This window comes from Pristis pectinata, chromosome 4 (assembly GCF_009764475.1).
Source record: "Pristis pectinata isolate sPriPec2 chromosome 4, sPriPec2.1.pri, whole genome shotgun sequence".
Classification (NCBI taxonomy): domain Eukaryota; kingdom Metazoa; phylum Chordata; class Chondrichthyes; order Rhinopristiformes; family Pristidae; genus Pristis; species Pristis pectinata.
The window spans coordinates 4,855,102-4,878,207 of NC_067408.1; the positions used below are offsets into that span (position 1 = coordinate 4,855,102).

General features: G+C 46.3%; 1 protein-coding gene across 2 annotated transcripts in view; it reads left to right on the forward strand.

Moving 5' to 3' along the window:
• Window positions 1-386: 386 nt before the first annotated feature.
• tmco6 (transmembrane and coiled-coil domains 6) overlaps window positions 387-23,106 on the forward strand; it is a 49,743-nt gene continuing 27,023 nt past the window's right edge. The window contains exons 1-8 of one of the 2 annotated variants that reach the window (XM_052013816.1): window positions 387-493; window positions 5,111-5,223; window positions 5,986-6,095; window positions 10,538-10,721; window positions 14,904-15,008; window positions 17,789-17,874; window positions 21,424-21,540; window positions 22,653-22,767. In XM_052013816.1, the coding sequence (XP_051869776.1) occupies window positions 403-493; window positions 5,111-5,223; window positions 5,986-6,095; window positions 10,538-10,721; window positions 14,904-15,008; window positions 17,789-17,874; window positions 21,424-21,540; window positions 22,653-22,767 (921 nt within the window). In that variant the 5' untranslated portion in view covers window positions 387-402. The remainder of the gene's footprint in view (window positions 494-5,110; window positions 5,224-5,985; window positions 6,096-10,537; window positions 10,722-14,903; window positions 15,009-17,788; window positions 17,875-21,423; window positions 21,541-22,652; window positions 22,768-23,106) is intronic. The other variant, XM_052013817.1, reaches the window with a different exon arrangement.

Consider the following 23,106-nt stretch of genomic DNA (forward strand, 5'->3'; position numbering starts at 1 on the left):
TGGTATATTATTGTCACCTGTACCGAGGTACAATGAAAAACTTGCATAACGATGGTACAGGTCAATTCATTACACGGTGCAGTTACATTGGGTTAGTACAGAGTGCATTGAGGAGGTACAGGTAAAATCAATAACAGTACAGCAGAGATGGTGTTTTTCTAGCCAGGCTGCATAGAATCCCAACATAAGTGTCCAGGCACTGAAGAAAAGATTTAAATTAATAAATTGTTCTCCATTTGCTTCTCTCAATGAAGCTTGCTGTGAAACTGCAGGGGATTTGGTGCCGACGTCATTGGCTGTGCAGGGATGTGAGAGGGAGCGGGTCCTCCAGAGCTGCGGGGGGCGCTGCGCTGGGAGGACAACGTCAGCGGCAGCGGGAGGCGGGAGCCCGGAGCCGCCGGCATGTTGCGGGGGAGCGGAGCCGTGTGCCGGGCCCGCAGCGGAGCGGGGCCCGTGGAGGAGATCAAAGCCCGGAGGAGGCAGCAGGAGTGGGGTGAGCGGCGGCGGGGGGGCCGCAGGGGTCTCCCTCCCCCTCCCACATCCTCGGAGGCCCCTCCACCTTCCCCTCCCCCACCCTCACCTCCCCTCCCCCATCTCTTCCCCTCCTACCCCACCCCCTCCACCACCCTCACCTCTCCTCCCCTCCCCCACCCTCACCTCCTCCCCTCCACCACCCTCACCTCTCCTCCCCTCCACCACCCTCACCTCTCCTCCCCTCCCCCACCCTCACCTCCTCCCCTCCCCCACCCTCACCTCTCCTCCCCTCCACCACCCTCACCTCTCCTCCCCTCCCCCACCCTCACCTCTCCTCCCCTCCCCCACCCTCACCTCCTCCCCTCCCCCACCCTCACCTCTCCTCCCCTCCACCACCCTCACCTCTCCTCCCCTCCCCCACCCTCACCTCTCCTCCCCTCCCCCACCCTCACCTCTCCTCCCCTCCCCCACCCTCACCTCTCCTCCCCTCCCCCACCCTCACCTCCTCCCCTCCCCCACCCTCACCTCTCCTCCCCTCCACCACCCTCACCTCTCCTCCCCTCCCCCACCCTCACCTCTCCTCCCCTCCCCCACCCTCACCTCCCCTCCCCCATCTCTTCCCCTCCTACCCCACCCCCTCCACCACCCTCACCTCTCCTCCCCTCCACCACCCTCACCTCTCCTCCCCTCCCCCACCCTCACCTCCTCCCCTCCCCCACCCTCACCTCTCCTCCCCTCCACCACCCTCACCTCTCCTCCCCTCCCCCACCCTCACCTCCCCTCCCCATCTCTTCCCCTCCTACCCCACCCTCACCTCCCCTCCCCATCTCTTCCCCTGCTACCCCCTCCCCACCCCCTCCACCACCCTCACCTCCCCTCCCCCACCCTCACCTCCCCTCCCCCATCTCTTCCCCTCCTACCCCACCCTCACCTCCCCTCCCCATCTCTTCCCCTGCTACCCCCTCCCCACCCCCTCCCACCTCACCTCCCCTCCCCACCCTCACCTCCCCTCCCCCATCTCTTCCCCTCCTACCCCACCCTCACCTCCCCTCCCCCATCTCTTCCCCTCCTACCCCACCCTCACCTCCCCTCCCCATCTCTTCCCCTCCTACCCCCTCCCCACCCCTCCCCCCCACCCTCACCTCCCCTCCCCCCCACCCTCACCTCCCATCCCCTCTCCACCCATCCCCTCCCCCACCCCCTCCACCATCCTCACCTCCCCTCCCCATCTCTTCCCCTCCTACCCCCTCCCCACCCCCTCCACCACCCTCACCTCCCCTCCCCCATCTCTTCCCCTCCTCCCCTCCCCCATCTCTTCCCCTCCCCTCCCCCATCTCTTCCCCTCCCCTCCCCCATCTCTTCCCCTCCTCCCCTCCCCCCTCCCCCCTCCCCCCTCTCCCCTCTCCCCTCTCCCCCCTCTCCCCCTCTCCCCCTCCCCCCTCCCCCCTCTCCTCTCCCCCCTCCCCTCTCCTCTCCCCTCCCCCGTCCCCCTCCCCTCCTTCCTCCCTCCCCTACTCACTCCCTCCCCTACTCCCCTCCCCTACCCTACCCTACCCTCCCTCCCCTACCCCCTCCTGGAAGGTCGTCAACCGTCGCTATGTCCCCCACCCGTCACTGGGGAGTCCTCCCCCACCCCACACGCCTTGACGTGCACACAACGTATTGCTGGGAGATTCAGGGATTCTCCATCTCCAGTTGCTGGGAAAATCTAGCCCTCTCACTTGTGAACTGTCAACCATAGTTGACGTCAAATATCCAGTCATTTGCTTTGAACTGTTGAGGAAAGTCTCGAGTAAAGTAAACCATTGTTGCACATGGAGTACGTGTATCAAATAACCTGATTCACAACATCAAAAGTGTGAAACCAATAACACTGTAAATGAGAGAGCCAAGGATTGGTAAAACAGGTTGCATTTGTACAGTGCCTTTAATAAAATAAAACACTGCAATGTTTTGTTAGGATAATTGAACAAAAATTTATATTGATGCACGTGTGAGGTATCAAAAATTAGATTAAAGTTTTTAAGGAGCTGAAAGGAATGGAGAGAGGATTTGGGAAGGAATTGCAATGCCTGATGGTTTTGGCAGCTGAAGATGTGGTCACTGATAGTTGTGACTAAAACTGGAGGTGATTTTGGAGACCTGAGTTGGAAATCTGAGTGTTGTAAGATTGGAGGAGATTAGAGAAAATCAGGTTGGGGCCAGAATAGCAAGGATAGGATTTTGTTTAAATAGCGTTGTGGCTTAACTGGATCCCATTTTGTCAGCAGGCAATGGGTTGATGGGTGAGTGAAGCACTGTGAATTCGGACATGGGCTGCAGAGTTTTGGGTGACTTCAAGTTTCGGGAAGATAGAATGTCGAGAGTTGGCGACAGGGAGTGTTGGAATAGCCTGAAGGTTATGGAGGGATTTTCAGATAAGTGTTACAGAGGTGGAAATAGGTGCTGTCGGAGATGTTTGTGAATGCGCGGTCAGAACATTACCTTACATAGAACATAGAACAATTACAGCACAATTCAGGCCCTTCGGCCCACAAAGCTGTGCCGAACATGTCCCTACCTTAGAAGTTTTACCTTGGTGGCAAAATCTCCACCAAAGCTGTGCATGGTGTCGTTCAGCAGTGATGTAGCTGTTTGTTAGCGAACAGTTTGTGTGTAGAAGACAATGGGAAGGGAGCTCTAGTGAATAAAGGGTTTCTCTCTGTACTGGTAAGCAGCTTGAACCTGCTCGTGAAGCTTAGCAACTCCTTATCAGCTAAGCCAAACTTCAAGGCTACAAGAACAGGGTAGTTTGTGACTGTCTGTGAAAGATGTGTTAACCTGTCTGGGACCAATGGTAGTGTGAGCTGGTCAAGCATACCCAAATATGGGTATGCCAGTGCAATAGATGGACGCCCACTGGAGAACAATGTATTTAAGTTTGTTAGCACCCTGTATTCCTTGAGTCAGGCCACGTGCAGGGAAGAGCAGCACTGACTGTTTGCTCCTCCATGTACCCGCATTCCTGCTAGCGTTAAACTAATAAAGCCTTGATGGTAAGTTCTTTGGTTCTGTTGTTGTCTGATTTATTACAGAGTGCAGAACAGTGAACACAATGGGTTCCAGAAAATTTCTTCTCATCAAATACTGGATGTTGGAACAATTATAAAACAGCTTGGGAACGGGCAAGAAGTCTGGAACATACTTTAAGATTATCATGGGTTTGGTAGGGCAGAGGTGGAGATAGAGTCACAGAGTCATACAGCACAGAAACTGGCCCTTCGGCCCAACTGGTCCATGTCGACCAAGATTCTCATCTAAGCTAGTCCCAGGTACATGGGTAGGAAAGGGTTAGGAATGTTCCTCTAACCCTTTCCTATCCATGTACCTGTCCAAGTGTATTTTAAATGTTGTTAACGTACTCTTCCTCAACCACTTCCTCTGGCAGCTCATTCCATATACTGGAAAAAGTTGCCCCTCGAGTTCCTATCAAATCTCTCCCCTCTCACCTTAAACCTATGCCCTCAAGTTCTTGATTCCCAAACCCTGGGTAAAAGACTGTGTGCATTCACCCTATCTATCCCCCTCATGATTTTATACACCTCTATAAGATCACCCCCTTCATTCTCCAATGAGTGGAAAACCAAAAACCAGGTTGTGGTTAAAATATCAGACAGTCACCAACAAATTGAATCACAAATTTGGAGAAGTATTTACTCTGTGGTGGCTGTTCCTTGGAATCGGTGAATCTTATGGATGTACTTCAGTGTTAGCTATATAAGTGCAGGACAGAGAAAGAAATCAGTTGTGCTTTTGACTAAGATGAAGCAAGTAGAGTGGGAGGGGTGGAGTTTGTGTACTACAGTAGACCTCTTGGAGTGTGTCTTTGCTATGTGAATTTAGAGACACAAGAGACTGCCGATGCTGGAATCCAGAGCATAAGACAAACTGCTGGAGGAACTCGATGGGTCAATCAGCATCTGTGGAGGGAAATGGACTGTCAGCATTTTGAGCTGATACCCTTCGTCCATTCAGATGAAGGGTCTCAGTCTGAAATATCAACTGTCCATTTACCCTCCACGGATGCTGCCTGACCCATTGAGTTCCTCCAGCAGTTTGTTTCTTTGCTATGAATTTACTTTTTTTTACTCATTTTCATTCGTGTTTTATCCTTTTGATGAAGAGCAGGAAGACTTTCCTGATGACCTGTAATTGATATTTATCCTTGAATCAAAATCATTGCTGTTGGTGGGAGGTTTTTATGCACAAGTTCACTGCTATGTGCCCTGTATTGGTTTATTATTTTCACTTGTACTGAGGTACAGTGAAAAACTTGTCTTGCATACCGATTGTACAGATCAATTCATTACACAGTGTGAGACAGCATTTGTCATTTCAAAAGCATTTAATTAGTGGGAAAGTACTTGACGTTGAATGTTTAAATTGCAATAGGAATGCAGTTCTTTTTTCACTCTTTTAATGCTTTGATGATATAAGTTTAGCTGAAGTGTTTAAGGCCACAATCCACAATATTTCTTGGCATAAATCCATAGGATTCCAAACAACTTTTAATTTATCTGCAAAGATTTGGGTGATGCTGAATGTTACTGCACAGCAGTTTGACTTAAAAGCTGCTGAACTTTCCTTTTGTGCTCAGCTCTGAGGAAAGCACGAAGGGAGAAGCAATTAATCAGCAAGAGATTGCTGAGGGAGCTTCAAGGTGATGGAGAGGAGATAGAGATAAGAGACCCCTCGGTCACTCAAGAGGAGGTAAGACCCACTCACTGTATGCACTGGCCTGTAATTTATCTGAAAACCATTGTAAAGAATGGCATAGCATTTATTTTAATGTATAACTAGCTCCTTATATGCTACTCAATTTTATTCATGAGATTTATACTTTTAAATGGAAGGAAGTTACTACTCATGCTCGATGTTACAGGATGTTATGTCATACCTAAATTTAGAGAAGATCCGTTGTTCAATTTCTGAATCTAACTTTGACTTTCAAACATTGTGGAGACCTTTTCTGAACTATTTTCAAAACCTTTGATCTGGTGGTTGAAGTACAGACATTGGCTGATATCATTATGTGTTAAGGGATTTTCCTTGTCCTTTTTTTTAACCAAACAGCTTCGTTCTTGGTAGTGGGTTTAGATTTTTTTTATAATAAAATTATTCCAATTTATTTGTTATTAATTCATTATCATTTTTGATTAATAATATAGGGTATTGTGATTTCAAGTATTATTTAACACAACATATTTAGCAGTATTTTATCTTTTTGATTCACGTACTCTGTATTTTTTTTGCGCAATTAATAAAAAATATTGTAAAAAGATTTATGTCACTTTCTTTATTTTACTCGTGTGCCAATCATTTGTTTACTATTACAACCATCTCGATGGGAGCAGACTCAGGAAAGGGTATCACAAGCATAAAGTGTTAGGAATATGATCCTGTGAATAAGTGCTTGTAAGCAGCAAATGACTAGACAATCTACATTTAATGCCGTGCCTTATGTTTCTGCAGGTCTCACAACTATTCCAGAGGATTCAGTGTGGATCGGAGGATCGGGTTGCTGCATTACGTTCCCTGTGCCAATTGCTGCATTTGAAGGAGGTGCAGATGATGTTTGTTAGGTACCAGTACGATAACAATGTAGTTGCTTTCTCCTAAACACTCTTACTTTGTGTCATCCAGCACAATATCTCCTCATAGCAGTGTGGAGGAACAGAGGGATCTTGGGGTCCACGTCCATAGATCCTTCAAAGTTGCCGCGCAGGTCGATAGGGTTGTTAAGAAGGTGTATGGACTGTTGGCCTTCATTAGTCGGGGTATTGAGTTCAAGAGTCACGAGGTAATGTTTCAGCTTTATAGAACTCTGATCAGACCACACTTGGAGTATTGTGTTCAGTTCTGGTCGTCTCATTATAGGAAGGATGTGGAAGCTTTAGACAGGGTGCAGAGGAGATTTACCAGAATGCTGGCTGGATTGGAGAGCATGTCTTATGAGGATAGGTTGAGTGAGGTAGGGCTTTTTTCTTTGGGGAGAAGGAGGATGAGAGGTGACTTGATAGAGGTGTACAAGATGATAAGAGGCATAGATCGAGTGGATAGTGAGAGACTTTTTACCAGGGCGACAATGGCTCACATGAAGGGACATAATTTTAAGGTGATTGGAGGAAGATATAAGAGGGATGTCAGGGGTAAGTTTTTTTTACACAGAGTGGTGGGTGCGTGGAACGCACTGCCTGCAGAGGTTGTGGGGGCAGATGCATTAGGGACATTTAAGAGACTCTTAGACAGACACATGCATGATAGAGAAATGGAGGGCTATGTGGGAGGGAAGGGTTAGATAGATCTTAGAGCAGGATAAAATGTCGGCAGGACATTGTGGGCCGAAGGGCCTGTACTGTGCTATGGTGTTCTATGTTTTTTCCTTCGCTCTTAGGCTAACCTGCAATATTGCTGAATATCACATGAGGGCAATATTGCTTTTCCCGAGTGGTACCGAGAAGGTGCTGCTGGTCAGTAATGCTTTGTACAACACAGCATCTTGTTGAACCCATTTTGGGAGCTTGGGTGGTTGTGCACAAGGACAGTACATGCATTCACGGCACTTGCCTTCCCTAAAGGACAAGTTACATCATGGCTACAGTTCTGCAGCTTTCATTAATCCTTTGCTTCTTCTGCCATGTTTATTGAATTAAGTTTCATGACCCGGTACTTCCGGGACCATGACCTCCAGTGGTTTTATAAGTTAATCCCTACCATCGAGGTTGCTACCATCTACTGTGGCTCTCTGCTGCAGTTTAACAGTTGAATATCATATAAGGGAGACTTGGTATTTTAAGGTAAAACACTGACCAGTCACTGACTAGTCCAATATGGTGTGACATAGTGAATAACGTTCTTAGTGGGTGGATCGGTCTTAATTGATCTTTTCAATTGGATGCCTCCGGTATCGTACGATTCCGGAAGATAGAACGGTACGGAACAGGAACAGGCTCTTTGGTCCACAATGTCTGTGCCGACCATGATAACGATCCAAACTAATCCTATCTGCCTGCTCATGGACTATATCCCTCCATTCCCTGTATGTGCATGTGTCTGTCTAAATGCCTCTTAAATGTTGCCATTGTATCCCTTGGCAGCACGTTTCAGGCACCTACCCTTCACTGTGTTTAAAAAAAAATTGACTCAAATTTCCCTTAAACTTTCCCCCTCTTACCCTAAAGGTACTCCCTCTAGTATTTGATATTTCCACCCTTGGGAGAAAAAAGACTCCAACTATTCTACCCTATGACTCTCATAATTTTATACCCTTCTATCAGATGGCTCCCTCAGCCTCTGACACTTCAGAGGAAACAATCCGTCTGTCACAAGATCACAAGACAAGGGAGCAGAAGCAGGCCATTCGGCCCATCGAGTCTGTTCCAAGGAAAAGGGAAAAAGAAATGGGGAATGGGGAGGAAAAAAAACCTATTCTAATCCCAATTTCCAGCCTTATCCCCATATCCCTTGATACCCTGACTATTTAGATATCTATCTATCTCTTCCTTGGACGCCCCCACTGATCTGGCCTCCACTGCTGTACGTGGCAAGGAGTTCCACAAATTCACCACCCTCTGGCTAAAGAAATTTCTCCTCATCTCTGTTTTGAAACTGTACCCTCTAATTCTAAGATTGTGCCCTCTGGTCCTGGACTCAACCACCAAGGGAGATAGCCTAGCCACATCTACTCTGTCCTTTCCTATCAATATTTTAAATGTCGCTGTGAGGTCCCCTCTCATGCTTCTGTACTCCATTGAGTACAGTCCAAGAGCTGACAAACGCTCATCATACGTAAGCCCTTTCATTCCTGGAATCATCCTCGTAAATCTCCTCTGAACCCTCTCCAATGTCAGCATATCCTTCCCAAGATGTGGGGCCCAAAACTGCGCACAATATTCCAAATGAGGCCTCACTAGTGCCCCGTAGAGCCTCATCAACATTTCCTTACTTTTATACACTATACCTCTCGAAATGAATGCCAACATAGCATTCGCTTTCTTTACCACCGATCCGACCTGGTGGTTAACCTTTAAGATATCCTGCACGAGTACCCCCAAGTCCCTTTGTACTTCCGTACTTTGAATTTTCTCTCCTAAATAATAATCTGCCCACATTTCTGCTTCCAAAGTGTACAACTGCACATTTCTCGACATTGAATCTCATCTGCCATTTCCTTGCCCATTCTCCTAAACTGTCTAGGTCCCTCTGCAACCTTCCTATCTCCTCAATACTCCCTACTCCTCCAGCTATCCTCATAGCTAATAATCCCTAATCCAGACAGCATCCTGGTGAACCTCTTCTGCACCCTCTCCAAAGCCTCCACATCCTTCCTGGAATGGGGTGGGTGACCAGAATTGCACACAGTACTCCAAATGTGGCCTAACCCAAGTTTTATACAGCTTGGAATTGTAATTGGTTTATTATTGTCACATGTACCAAGGTACAGTGAAAAAGTTGTCTTGCATACCGTTCATACAGATCAATTCATTACACAATGCATTGAGGGAGTACAAGGTTGCAACAGGACTTCCCAACTTTTATACTTGATACCCCGACCAACGAAGGCAAACATGCCATACGCCTTCTTGACCACCCTATCTACTTGTGTTGCCAGTGTTAGAGGTTTAATATTTTCATTGTTTCTAATGCCTCCTTGGACTTGCCGTTTCCTATCACTCAAATGTCCGAAAGCCTTCTGAGACCTCTGTATTTCTAACTCTGGCCTCGTGCACATCCCCAGTTTTAATGACACCATCATTGGTGGTTGTGCCTTCAGCTCCCTAAACTTGGTTGCTTCCCTTTCACTTGACATTCCTTTAACCAAGCTTCTGCTCACCTGTTCTATATACGTGGTATGCGTGGCTTAGTGTCAAATGTGGTCTGTCAATCCTGTGGGGAGTTTTACCATAGGAATGGTCCTGGAAAAATGCAAATGTTGTTTGTGGGTCCAGAGAACAGGGCAGCCTCAGTAGTGTATCAGATTGCCTCCAAGTTGTTCTTGCTATCCAACCAATAAATAGGGTAGTTCTGGCCAAATGGGCTCTAGTTTGAAGTTAGCAGCTGCTTCATTTTTCATCTGGAAATGTTATTCAGTTGCTGAAATGGGAAAGAATTCAATTCCATGTAAGATATCTTTATTAGTCACACTTACATCGAAACACACAGTGAAATGCATCTTTTGCGTGTGTTCTGGGGGCAGCCCGCAAGTGGCGCCACGTTTCCGGCACCAACATAGCATGCCCACAGCTTCCTAACCCGCACGTCTTTGGAATGTGGGAGGAAACCGGAGCACCCGGAGGAAACCCACGCAGACACGGGGAGAACGTACAAACTCCTTACAGATAGTGGCTGGAATCGAACCCAGGTCGCTGGCGCTGTAAAGCATTACGCTAACCGCTACACTACCGTGCCTCTTTGCATCAATTACCTGAATGACAGATAATGAACTCACACAAGAAAATAGGAGGAGTAGGCCACTCGGCCCCTCAAGGCTGCCCCGCCATTCTGTATGATCATGGCTGATCTATGCTGCCCTCAACTCCTCTTCTGTGCTATTGTTCCTTCCCCCTCTATTCCTCGATCTATTAAATATTTATCCACCTTAACTACTTCTAACGATCCAGCTTCCACCACCTGCCAGGGTAGAGAGTTCCAGAGATTCACCACCCTGAGAAGAAATTTCTACTTTCCTCAGTTCTAAATGACTGGCCCTTTGTCTTGTAGTCATGTACCCCTGTTCGAGACTCTCCCACAGTGGAAACATCTCAACATCAAGCCCCTTAGGATCCTATATGTTTGAATAAGGTCACCCCTCATTCTTCTGAACTCCAAGGAATACTGGCCCAAACTATTTAGTCTCCCTTGGTAGGACAACCCTCTCATCCCAGGAATTAGCCTGGGGAATCTCCTTTGGATTGCCTCTAAAGGTGCTAGATCTTTGAGCTAACAGTTCAAGTTGTTAGCTAAATGAAAGCAGGTTCTGTGAGTGTAATCTGGGTGTTTCTTTTTGTTTCACCGCCGTGTGTAGGTTGGAAAACAGTATGCACGTCCTCATCGGCCTCTTCACCAGCAACCTGGCGTCAGTTCAGCTCGAAGCTGCGCGGTGCTTGCTTGAGCTCTCGCACGCCAATGATCCCAGCATCTCGCTTGTGTGTTTGCCAGCAACACCCTACCTACTGACTTACCTCTCGGGCCAGAGTGCCAAGTTCACGGTGAGTGTCAGGTTTACCATGTTCTTAGCTGCAGCTTGGCTTCGAGTACAAAGGTTATGGGTTAAAGTTCCATTCCAGACTCTTGTATTTATATACAAGAGTCTTCAAGATTACTTTTTAGGATATCCCAAAGCATTTTAGAGTTAAGTACTTTACATTTGTAGTCACTGTCTAGCACAGAAAATGTGTTGGTTAATTTCCACACAGCAAGATCCCACAGACAGCGGTATAATGATGACGGTTTTACCAATGTTGAGTGACGAATAGTTATTGGCCAGAACACCAGGGATAACGCTCCAGCTCTTCAAATAGAACCAAGGAAGACAAGACCCCAGCTTAATGTCTCACCAGAAGGCACTACAGTACTGTACTGAGGGAGTGCCGTACTCTCTTGGAGTGCAGCACTCCCTCGGTACAGTACTGCAGTGCCAGCCCAGCATCTTGTGTTCGTGTGTCTGCAGTGGGACCTGAACTTGCAGACACAAGAGGCTGCAGATGCTGGAAATTGGAGCGAGAAAAAAACAAACTGCTGGAGGAACTCAGTGGGTCAAGCAGCATCTGTGGAGGCAGAGGAAACAGTCAACATTCAGATCGAGACCCTGCGTCAGGACCGAGGGTGTAGAGAGGAGAGAGCCGGTATAAAGAGGCGAGGGAGACGGGTGAGGCAGGAGCTGTCAGGTGAGGGGGATAATGGGCAGGTGAGGAGCGGGAGGGTGGTGATAGAGGCTGGAACAAAGACGACAAAGGGCTGCAGATTGTTGAATCTGATATTTTGAGGAGGGTGATGTGAAACCAGATAAGGGAGGGTTGATAGGCAAATGGAACTTGTGAGGGAGGGGATAACAACCTTCTGATTCCAGTCAGAGAGAATGCATCCGACTGAACTGCAGCTGACGCTGGCATACTGAGTATCACTTTCCCAGTATTAAACTTGGGATGCGTTCCCAGGAGCAAGAGCACTAATGGAATTCGCGCTAAAAGAGGTCATTATAGCATTGCCTATTGAGGGATTTGCTACTGACAGTGCTACTGTGCTGAAAACCTGTGTGAATCCCTGCTGTCAGTTGGTGCTCCTTAGCACTGAATTGCCCCTGGCTCAGTGTGCAGAGGATCCCTGTGAGGGTTGGTGACCAGTGTCACAGCTCAGTACTGAGATGTGGTGTCCACAGATGAGGGTTGTACCCTGGCCAGCACAGGGTATGCAGCCCATTCCTTTGGCTGCTTTGCTCTCCCAGAGCTTCCTCTAAGGTAACGATCTCACTAACCACAGTTGAGTTCATTAGAGAAATCTCTGGGGCTGGGGAGAGCTGTGCAGCCAAACAAAGAGAACGGGAAACAGCAGCTTTCTTCACGTTTGACAGGCGGTGATGAGAGACCATAGGAACTTTTATTCTCAAAAATAAACTTTCATAAATAATATAAAGGAAAATATACATAATATGAAAGGTGACCTCATAGTTGTACATAAAACTATGAGTGTTAGAGACTGGGAAGAGAGAGTCATTTTCCCAGGGTGGAAATGTCAAATACTAGAGGGCACAGGTTTAAGGTGAGAGGGGGAAAGTTTAGAGATGATTTATGCGGTGAGTTTTTTCGCACAGTGTTGTAGGCGCCAGGAATGCACTGGTAAGGGAAGTTGTAGAAGTAGATATGATAACATTGGTTAAAGACAGGTACGTGAACAGGCAGGGAATGGAGGGATATGGACCACGTGCAGGCAGATGTGCAGTTTAACATTGGCATCATGGTCAGCACAAACATTGTGGGCCAAAGGGCCTGTTCCTGTGTTGTACTGTTCTGCGTAAAATACAATGCGAACAGTATGTCTTCAATTATTCATGATGTCGTCACGTCAGTACCTACTGAGCACCAATTGTGGGATTCTGGTGTTTGGATCCCGGGTTCTTTTCGGAGTCAGGAACGAGGCATAAAAACTTACTGCTTCACAGTCATTTTATTAAGAGTTGAGGGAACAAAGGAAACAAGTACAGACACGTAACTTAAAAAGAAGAGGAAGTGCAGGGAAGCGAGAGAGAGGTGAGAAGCAAGAGCTTTTTGACATAAAACAGCTTCCTTATACCTGAGATGAGACATTCCTTAGGTAACAATGGTCCAATCAGGAAATACCTGTCAAATACTATGACAAAATCAACCAGTGAGAAAACACTCATTCATCTGGTGAAAGAACACACAAGCTGAGAAGCAGTTATACCTTGTACAGCCACCAGAGGTATATCAAACACTGTATATGTAAAAATCACCAAAAAGAAAAGATGTATATTCTTTACAATATTTTTATTAATTCCACAAAGAAAATACAGAGTACATGAATCAAAAAGATAAAGTACTGCTAAATACATTGTGTTAAATCACACTTGAAATCACAATACTCTATTAGTAATCAGAAATGATAATTAATTAATAACAAATAAATTGGGATAATTTTATTATAAAAAAATATCTAAACCCACGACCAAGACCGAAGCTGTTTAGTTAAAAAAAAAGGACAAGGAAAAACCCTTAGCACATATCAGCCAATATCTGTACTTTAACCACCAGATCAAAGGTTTTGAAAATAGTTCCCACATATATATCAAACAGTCGAATCCAACAGCACCATCCCCATTCCTGGGACCTCTTTGAACAATACACCCATCAGATGACACTGTTACACTGGACCCCGTCCCTCAGTGTCCAGTGGTGGCAGGACCTTGGATTGCAGTCCTTTCTCACAAAGCCTTTGCATGGGCAGGATCCATCAACACACGGAGCTGGTGCTGCTAGTCCTCAGCGATGGTCCACACTCACAGAGCTGGCCAGGGCGCCCTGGAGTTCCACATAGGAGTGCTGAGCATCCACACCACGCACCCAATGCCAGTCCCCACGGCCAACCTGGAGCCATATCAGAATCAGGTTTATTATCACTGACATATGTTGTGAAATTTATCATTTTGCGGCAACAGTACAGTGCAAGACATAAAAATTACTATAATTACTATACTATCAATATATAAAAATAAATAAATAGTGCAAAAGAGGAATAACGAGGGAGTGTTCATGGGCTCATGGACTGTTCAGAAATCTGATGGCAGAGAGGAAGAAGCTGTTCCTGAAACATTGAGTGTGGGTCATTGAGAGTGTACCTCCTCCCCGATGGTAGTTATGCGAAGAGGGCCTGTCCTGGATAGTAGGGGTTCTTAGTGATGGATGCCGCCTTTTTGAGGCACCGTCTCTTGAAGATGTCCTTAATGGCGGGGAGGGTTGTTCCTGTGATGGAGCTGGCTGAGTCTACAACCCTCTGCAGCCTTTTTCGATCCTGCGCATTGGAGCCCCATACCAGGCAGTTATGCAATCAGTCAGATTGCTCTCCGCAGTACATCTGTAGAAATTTGCAAGAGTCTTTGGTGATGTACCAAATCTACTCAAACTCCTAATGAAGTAGAGCCACTGGCATGCCTTCTTCATGATTGCATCAATGTGTTGGCCCCAAGATAGATGCTGTAAGATGTTGACGCCCAGGAACTTGAAGCTGCTCACCCTTTCCACCGCTGACTGGTGTGTGTTCTCCCAACTTCCCCTTCCTGAAGTCCACAGTCAATTCCTTGGTCTTGCTGACGTTGAGAGCGAGGTTGTTGTTGCGACACCGCTCAACCAGCCGATCTGTCTCACTCCTGTACACCACCTCATTGCCATCTGAGATTCTGCCAACGGCGAAGTTATAGATGGCGTTTGAGCTGTGCCTAGCCACACAGTCATGAGTGTAGAGAGAGTAGAGCAGTGGGCTAAGCACTCATCCTTGAGGTGCGCCTGTATTGATTTTTAGTGAGGAGGAGATGTCACTATCAATCTGCACTGACTGTGGTCTCCCGATAAGGAAGCCGAGGATCCAGTTGCAGATGGAGGTGCAGAGGCCCAGGTTTTGAAACTTGTTGATTAGTACTGAGGGGATGATGGTGTTGAACACCGAACTGTAATCACGACTGTAATCAGCTGTAATCAGGTGTGTGATCAGTGCCTGAACCAGATGCCATGGAAAGCTCAGTACCACATCAGGATTAAAGTCATCATTACAGGAACTGGAACGGCTGTTTATTTGTCTCTGAGCAGCTGATTATAAAGGGTATTGATGCTGCAGGGCCCTGATAATGTGAATTCTCCTAATGTTTTTGGAAACACTTTCAGGAGCAGTGTCTGTACATCCTGGGCAACCTGGCAGCGGAGGATGAAACTGTTCGGAATCAGCTGCTGTTGCAAGGTGTGATCCAAGCGTTGGCAACCTGCCTGCAGGTGAGACATGATCCCCGAAACTAGTTGGTCGGCATGCTTGCAAAAAAATAATATTTTGACATGGCATATGCTAGCTAAGTGCTAACCACTTGTGCAATAGATCGGTGGATCTAGAGGACTGTGGCCATGTGATTTCTGACTTTCTGATGCTGAGCCCTTGCAAGCTTGTGTCTGCATTTGGGGACACTAAGAAACTGCAGATGCCAGAATCTGGAGCAAAAAAACTACTGGAACATAGAACACTACAGCACAGTGCAGGCCCTTCGGCCCACAATGTTGTGCCGACATGGGAGGAACTCAGCAGGTCAAAGGAGGCAGAGGGATAGTTGATGTTTTGGGTCAAGAACCTGCATCAGCACTGGGAGTGTAGAGGGGAGAAAACCAGTATAAAGAGGTAAGAGGGAGGGGCGAGACCGCCTGGTAGGTAACAGGTAGTTTCTGTTCATTTTCATTGCCATTAGCAATATAATCCTGTGGCATCCTAGTGAAACAATTTTGCCTGGTCTGCACTGATTTCCTTTGTGACTAACATTAGGCCATGTGTATTTGAAAGTTGGTTCAGGAGATCCCTGAGGTTCACAGGTAATCAAGCAACAAGCAGGGAGAATTGGAAACCATTGCATTACAACCATGGTATAATCCTACAAAGCAAAGGACTACTTGTAATTGCACTTACTGTAATAATTTTCCAAAGCAATTTATAGATAGTGAAATACTTTTGAAGTGTAAACATGCACTTTAGATGATTAATCAAGTTTCCCCCATGTGCTCTGGTTTCTTCCCACATCCCAAATACGTGAATTGGTAGGTTAATTGGCCACTAATTTGTCTCCTCATGTGTAGGTGAGTGGTAGAACATTGGTATTGGTTTATTATTGTCACTTATACCAAGGTACAGTGAAAAACTTGTCTTGCATACCGATCGTACAGGTCAATTCATTACACAGTGCAGTTACATTGAGTTAGTACAGAGTGCATTGATGTAGTGCAGGTAAAAACAGTAACAGTACAGAGTAAAATGTCACAGCTACAGAGAAAGTGCAGTGCAATAAGATGCAAGGTCACAGCAAGGTAGATCGTGAGGTCATAGTCCATCTCATTGTATAAGGGAACCGTTCAATAGTCTTATCACAGTGGGGTGGAAGCTGTCATTAAGTCTGGTGGTACGTGCCCTCAGGCTCCTATATCTTCTACCCAATGGAAGAGGAGAGAATGACCCGGGTGGGTGGGGTCTTTGATTATGCTAGTTGCTTCACCAAGACAATGAGAGGTAAAGACAGAGTCCAAGGAAGGGAGTCTGGTGTCCGTGATTCACTGGGCTGTGTCCACAACTCTCTGCAGTTTCTTGCGGTCCTGGGCAGAGCAGTTGCTGTACCGAGCCGTGATGCATCCAGATAGAATGCTTTCTATGGTGCATCGGTAAAAGTTGGAGAGTCAAAGGGGACAAACCAAATTTCTTTAGCCTCCTGAGGAAGTAGAGGCGCTGGTGAGCTCCCTTGGCCGTGGCATCTATGTGGGTGGAGTTGGTGGGAATGTGGGGAGAATAGAATGGGATTTGTGTATCTTTAGTTGAAGTGGGTGCCTGATGGTTGGCATGTACTTGGTGTGACGAAAGACCTGCTTCCATGCTGTTTGTCTCTATGAGCTTGCATTGCTCTCTTAGAACCCTCCCCATGCCCCAGCTTGCTGCTTTCTCGACTGTGACGGTGAACAATGTTACCTCCACTCCCACTCCCACTCTCACCGCGTCAGTGCCTGGTTTCCAGCCACTGCTCACTAAGTTGTGATTCTCCTTTAATCTGGGTCAGGTGACCTTGAGTTCAAGTCCCAGACCAGAGACCTGAGACAAAACACAGGCTGGCAGTTCAGTGTGGTGACAGAGCTGGACCATATGAGGTGCCACTTCTCAGGGAAGTTGTTAGTTTGAGATCCCCGACGATGTAGAGTTTCTTTGGCATTTTGGAGATAAAATAAGAGGTATCTTGGGCCTATATTGTCTCTTGCTCTTCATCACTGAAATGTATATCTGGTCATTATCACATCGCTGCACACAAATTGGCATTTCTTAATTACAGTCAGTACACTTCTGAAGGTACTTTATTGGCTGTAAAGTACTTTGTATCATCCCAAAGTTCTGTATAAAGCCACATCCTTTGTCCTCCTTTATCCCCCTCTACCCTACCACTTCTCTCTTCCAGCAGCTTCCTCCAAAATTAACCCCTGCCTCTCCTCCCTGCGACCCGGGTTCAATTCTGGCAGCTGTCTGTAAGGAGCTTGTACATTCTCCCCATGTCTGCGTGGGTTTCCTCCTGGTGCTCTGGTTTCCTCCCACTTTCCAAAGACGTATGGGTTAGGAAGTTGTGGGCATGTTATGTTGGCGCCAGAAGCGTGGCGACACTTGCGGGCTGCCCCCAGAACACTATGCAAAAGATGCATTTCACTGTGTGTTTCGATGTACATGTGACTAATAAAGATTCTAATCTAATCTTAAATTTTACTATTCAGGCTTCTCAGTGGCATTATGTTACTTCTCACTGGAGCCACCCTGTAGACAAGATGTGTACCTGACGTATTGTTGGTGAAAAACACGATGATGCTGGAGGAACTCTGCAGGCCAGGCAGCATCCGTGGAGAAAAGCAGGACCCGAAACAATGACCGCCTGCTTTTCTCCAAGGATGCTGCCTGGACTCCTGAGTTCCTCCAGTATCATCGTGTTTTTCATTTGGATTCCAGCATCTGCAGTCCTTTGTTTCTCTGAAGTATTGTTGGTCTCTTTCAGTCTCCTCATGGAGCTGTGGTGGAGGCAGCGGCTTACTCGCTTTCCCAACTGCTGCAGGCCAAGGAAGCAGGAGAGAAGATTGTGCCGTAAGTTCACCACATCTCCAACAGGCTCTCGGGAATGATGATATATGGGTTGTGAGGTGACTGGCGAGGCCAATGTGGGAACCAGAGACTCTTCCACAGGAAATGCCTGATGGGGCAGGTAGATTGTGTTTACATAGGGTTTCTGCATGGATTTGAGGGTTCTTAATATCATCCCAACTGCTCCTTCCCCACAACAAATGCTCATAGGTCAGGGATTCCTAAGAATTAGTGGGGATATTTTAATTTTTCAAGGAGGCTTTAAGCACATTTGCTCCATCTGACTGGTAATCTCACAGTGACAGAGTTCGGAATAGTCTGTTTTGGGAGTCTTTTTAAAATGTTACTTCAAAAATCGATTTTATTCCTAAAAGGATATATACAAGAAATACAAAAAGCACAATACGTGGCTCTATTTATATTTGAATGAAGGGAGATTTGATAGAGGTTTACAAAATTATGAGGGGTATAGACAGGGTAAGTGGGAGCAGTCTCTTTCCACCTAGATTAGGAGAGATAAGTACGAGAGGACATGGCTTTAGGGTGAAAGGGGAAAGGTTTGGGAAAATTAGTGGGAACTTCTTCACTCAGAGAGTGGTGGGAGTGTGGAACGGGCTGCCATCTGACATGGTAAATGCGGGCTCACTCTTAAGTTTTAAGAATAAATTGGATAGATACATGGATGGGAGAGGTCTGGAGGGTTATGGACTGGGTGCAGGACTAGCAGAATAAAGTTTTGGCACAGACTAGAAGGGCCGAATGGCCTGTTTTCTGTGCTGCAGTATTCTATGGTTCTAGTGTTCTATATATTCACAGTGCTACTATATATATTGTAATGATGTGTATATATATAACACGATATATTGTAGTATTCTATATACTCACAGTTACAATATATATTGTTACAATGTGTATACGGTAGCACTGAATATATAGAACATTACAATATATTTAGTACTGTTCTATATATTGGTAGTGTCAGCACTTTGCATACTGAGCATCAATGCCACTCGTGGCCTCCTGGGATGATACACACTTCAAGTGTCTGAGAGGCTTCTCACAGGGCTCAGCCCCTGGGGGCCTAGTGGCAGAAGGACCTTAGACTGCAGTCCTTCCCCACAAAGCCTTTGCGTTGGCTGCACTGAGTTTCAGTCCGTCCCTTGGCTCGTATTCCAGCAGCCGGTCGGCCACATTCCCTTATAGACATCTCTTGTACTGGAAGACCAACAAACTTTGGGCAGGCCAAAGAGCGTCTTTTGCCAAGCTGATGATCTTCCAGCAGCAGCTGATTTGAGTCTCAAAAGGCAAGGACTCTGAACACAGTCTGGCAGTAAATGATTTATTTACAAAAGATGAGTGGGGAAAATGCTAATGAGAATAACACACACACGTGCGCACGGTTTATAGCGAATGTGGGAAAATTTCAACGGGGTTAAAATACACACACACACACACACACACACACACACACACACACACACACACACACACACACACACACACACACACACACAACAAATTAGGGACATATAATCAAGGAAAAGCAATACGATACCTGCCACCTCTTGACTCAGTGCAGGCACAGCTCTATGCTACTATGCTACTAAAATGCTCCCAACCCTTAAACAGTGCACACCTCACCAATGATTTCTCCAGCGCCGTTCCAGGGTACTCAGCCTGGAGTGAAGCAGGGTGGTCCCTTGACGACTGGTGTTGAGCAGTGGATGAGATGGTCTTCCCAACTGAATGCTCCCTTAGAACTCACCGGCCCTGTTTCCCACTCTCCCTTTAAACTCACTGTGGCCCCTTTTTCCATGCTTCCTTTACACTTATTGGGTTCACTGGAAAATACTGTGTCACATCTAACGTCCTTAAAAACAATGAATTAATAGTGTGCTGGGGTATCAATAGGAATGTCACACAATAGTCTGGAAAATCTGCCAGTCCGGCACTGCCAAAATCCCAAGACTGCCAGATTATTCGAGTTTTACTGTATTTGCAGTCATGAAGAAGGCATGCCAGTGGCTTACTTCATTAGGAGTTTGAAGAGATTAGGTATGTTACCGAAGACTTACAAATTTCTACAGAGGTACAGTGGACAGCATTCTGACTGGCTGCATCACCGCCTGGTATGGAGGCTCCAATGCACAGGATCGCAAGAGGCTGCAGAGGGTTGTAGACTCAGCCAGCTCCATCATGGGCACAACCCTCCCCGCCATCGAGGACATCTTCAAGAGGCGGTGCCTCAAGAAGGAAGCATCCATCACTAAGGACCCTCACCACCCGGGACATTCCCTCTTCTCGTTACTACCATCAGGGAGGAGGTACAGGAGCCTGAAGACACACACTCAATGATTCAGGAACAGCATCTTCCCCTCTGCCATCAGATTTCTGAATGGTCCATGAACACTACCTTGTTATTGCTTTCTTTTGCACTAATTTTTGTAATTTATAGTAATTTTATATCTTTGCACTGTATGCTGCCACAAAGCAAGAAATTTCATATGTTGGTGAAAATAAACAATTTTGATTGTGTTTGCAGCAGCTTTCTTCCTTATCCTGTGGAATCTGTTCTGGCTATACAGCTGCTGTGCCCTGCCACCAGAGGGTGATTGTGCACTGTCTGAATGACTGAGTTACCAGCCAGCACCGGAGTAATCAATTTTTGCTGGGGGAAGATGTCTCTTTTTATTTCTGCCAAACAATAGGAAGTTCTCTTCATTGCTACATTTGTCCACAGTAAAATCAAAACACTGCAGATACTAAAATAAATGAAAATAAAAATAAGTGCTGGAAGTATTCAGCAAGTTTGGTGCCATCTGCAGAAAGAGAGAGGCAGAATTGGTGTTTGCTCTGCCATATTGTGGGGGAGAGTACGGGAAGAATTCACTGGAATGTCCCAGGTTTGAGAGAACGTAGTGGGGTTCTCCTTGGAAGAGAAAGCCAAGAGAAAATTTCATGGGTGTTAAACCTCACAAGGGGTTGAGATAATTAAAAAGAAAGGTTGATTGCAAGTGGACAGAGATTTAATGTGATTGAAAAAGAACCTTTTCTGTAAAGATTTGAAAAACTCTGCTTGATAGGACAAGGGAGATAGATCCAGTCGAAACCTTCAGAAAGGAATTGGATGAATAAAAGGAGAAAGATTTGTCGGGACATGGGGAAAGAGCAGTAGAGTGCACTGCGCTTTCTCTGTAACTGGAACACTTTATCTGCATACTGTAATTGTTTTCCCTTGTACTACCTCAATGCACTGGTGTAATGAATTGATCTGTATGAACAGTGTACTAGAGAAGTTGTTGACTGTACCTCGGTATATGTGACAATAATAAACCAATTTAACTGGATCTGCAGCCTCTTGTGTCTCTAACTGGATTGCTCTTTGAACAGTTTGGGTCTTCAGATAATGGAACAAGCCATCTATATAAATGCAGGTCCTTTGTGTTTATTGGATGTTCTTCCAGTAGCTGTCGATTGCCAGCAACCTCTGCCTTTGTTATTTACGATCATTTCTTACCCTCATTTGCATATAATTATTTTTCATCTTGGCAGGGCTGTTCTGGAAGCCGGCCTGACTCCACGTTTGATCCAATTGTTGGATCTGGATTCTGAATTTGGGATGCATACGGCTGTGGAGTCTGCCTGGTGCCTGCATTACATCGTGAGTAGGTATTGGCTGCAGTCCCTTTCCCTATCTGGTTAACTATTGTTCCTGTTGACTTTGAATATTAGTTCCTCTGTCACTGAACCTTCAACATATTGTCTGAGTCTGTGTGCCCTCTATTTGGCAGCTCTAATCCCATAACCCCTTCCTTTTCATCCTTTCTAAATGGTTACTTAATTATTTAAAATGTTATTCTATGATATGAGTTATACTAGCAATGCCAGCTGTAATTATCCATGACATACTGGCCCGTTTTGGAGACAGTAAAGAGTTAACCCTGTGGGTATGGGTCCAGAGTCACTTCTGGGCTCGGACCAGGTAGAGACAGCTGATTCACTTCTCCAGAGAGAGATTAGTGAACACACAACAGTACAGCACAGGAACAGGCCTCTCAGCCCACGATGTTGTGCCCAGTTAATTGAACTTGTAATGAAATGCAGAACTAGACTAGTCCCTTCTGCCTACACAATGTCCATATCCCTCCATTCTCTGCATATTCATCCACCTATCTAAACGCCCCTTAAACACCTCTATTGTATCTGCCTCCACCACTACCTCTTGCAGCAGATTGCAGGCACCCACCATTCTCTGTGTCAAATAAACTTGTCCCAGACATCTCCTTTGAACTTAACTTCCTCACCTTAAGTGCAGGCCCTCCAGTATTAGACATTACCGGCTATCTGCTCTATCTATGCCTCTCATAATCTGATAAACTTCTGACAGGACACATGTTGAGTTTTTACAATGCTCTACCTGTCCCACGGTCACTTCTACAACTGAACATTTTTTTTTGAATTCGGTTTTAAAAACCTAGAAATAAAATTCTCAAATAGCCTCAGTGAGAATTGAATTCTCTGTAGTAATATCTCCGGTTGCTGAATCGCCCTTCCTGCAGCACGACGCTCCCTCACCACAGCATGATGCTCCCTTGCCGCCCCTCCCGCAGCACGGCACTCCCTCGTCACCCCTCCTGCATCTTTCTCTTTGAGTTACTAACTGCCCGTGTCCCCTCCCTTTGTTACTCCCATGACTTGGGTTCTCTTCCTCTTTGCCTTCAATGTTCGGTTAATTGAAACACATCTCTCTCTCTCTCTCTCTCTCATTTTCCCTCTCGCAGTGGTGTCAACAGCGAATGCCTGATCTCTCAGGGCCTTGTGCATCAAGCTGTAATACTGCTGATAGCTTTGGGCCATGCCATTGATTCAGGCACAACAACAGATGGTGTGGAATTGGTAAGTAAAGCTGGGAGATCCTTTAATTTATCCCCACATGCCCATCGTCAGTGCCATTTCAGAGTGGGAGAGCATCCATCTAATGCATAATAGAAAGAAAAATCAGTATTTATGCAATGGCTTTTCTAGACTTGGGACTTCCTAAAGCACTTTACAGCTGGTTTTTATGAAGCATAATACTGTTGTAAAGTGGGAAATGCCACAGTTCCTTTGAACACCAGGTTCCCACATTCAGTAATGTGATAATGTCCAAGGACAAGTATTGGCTCAGGACTCCTGGGAGGAACTCCCCTACTCAAGGGTAAACAGGCGCTTGCTTTAACATCACACCTGGAAGTC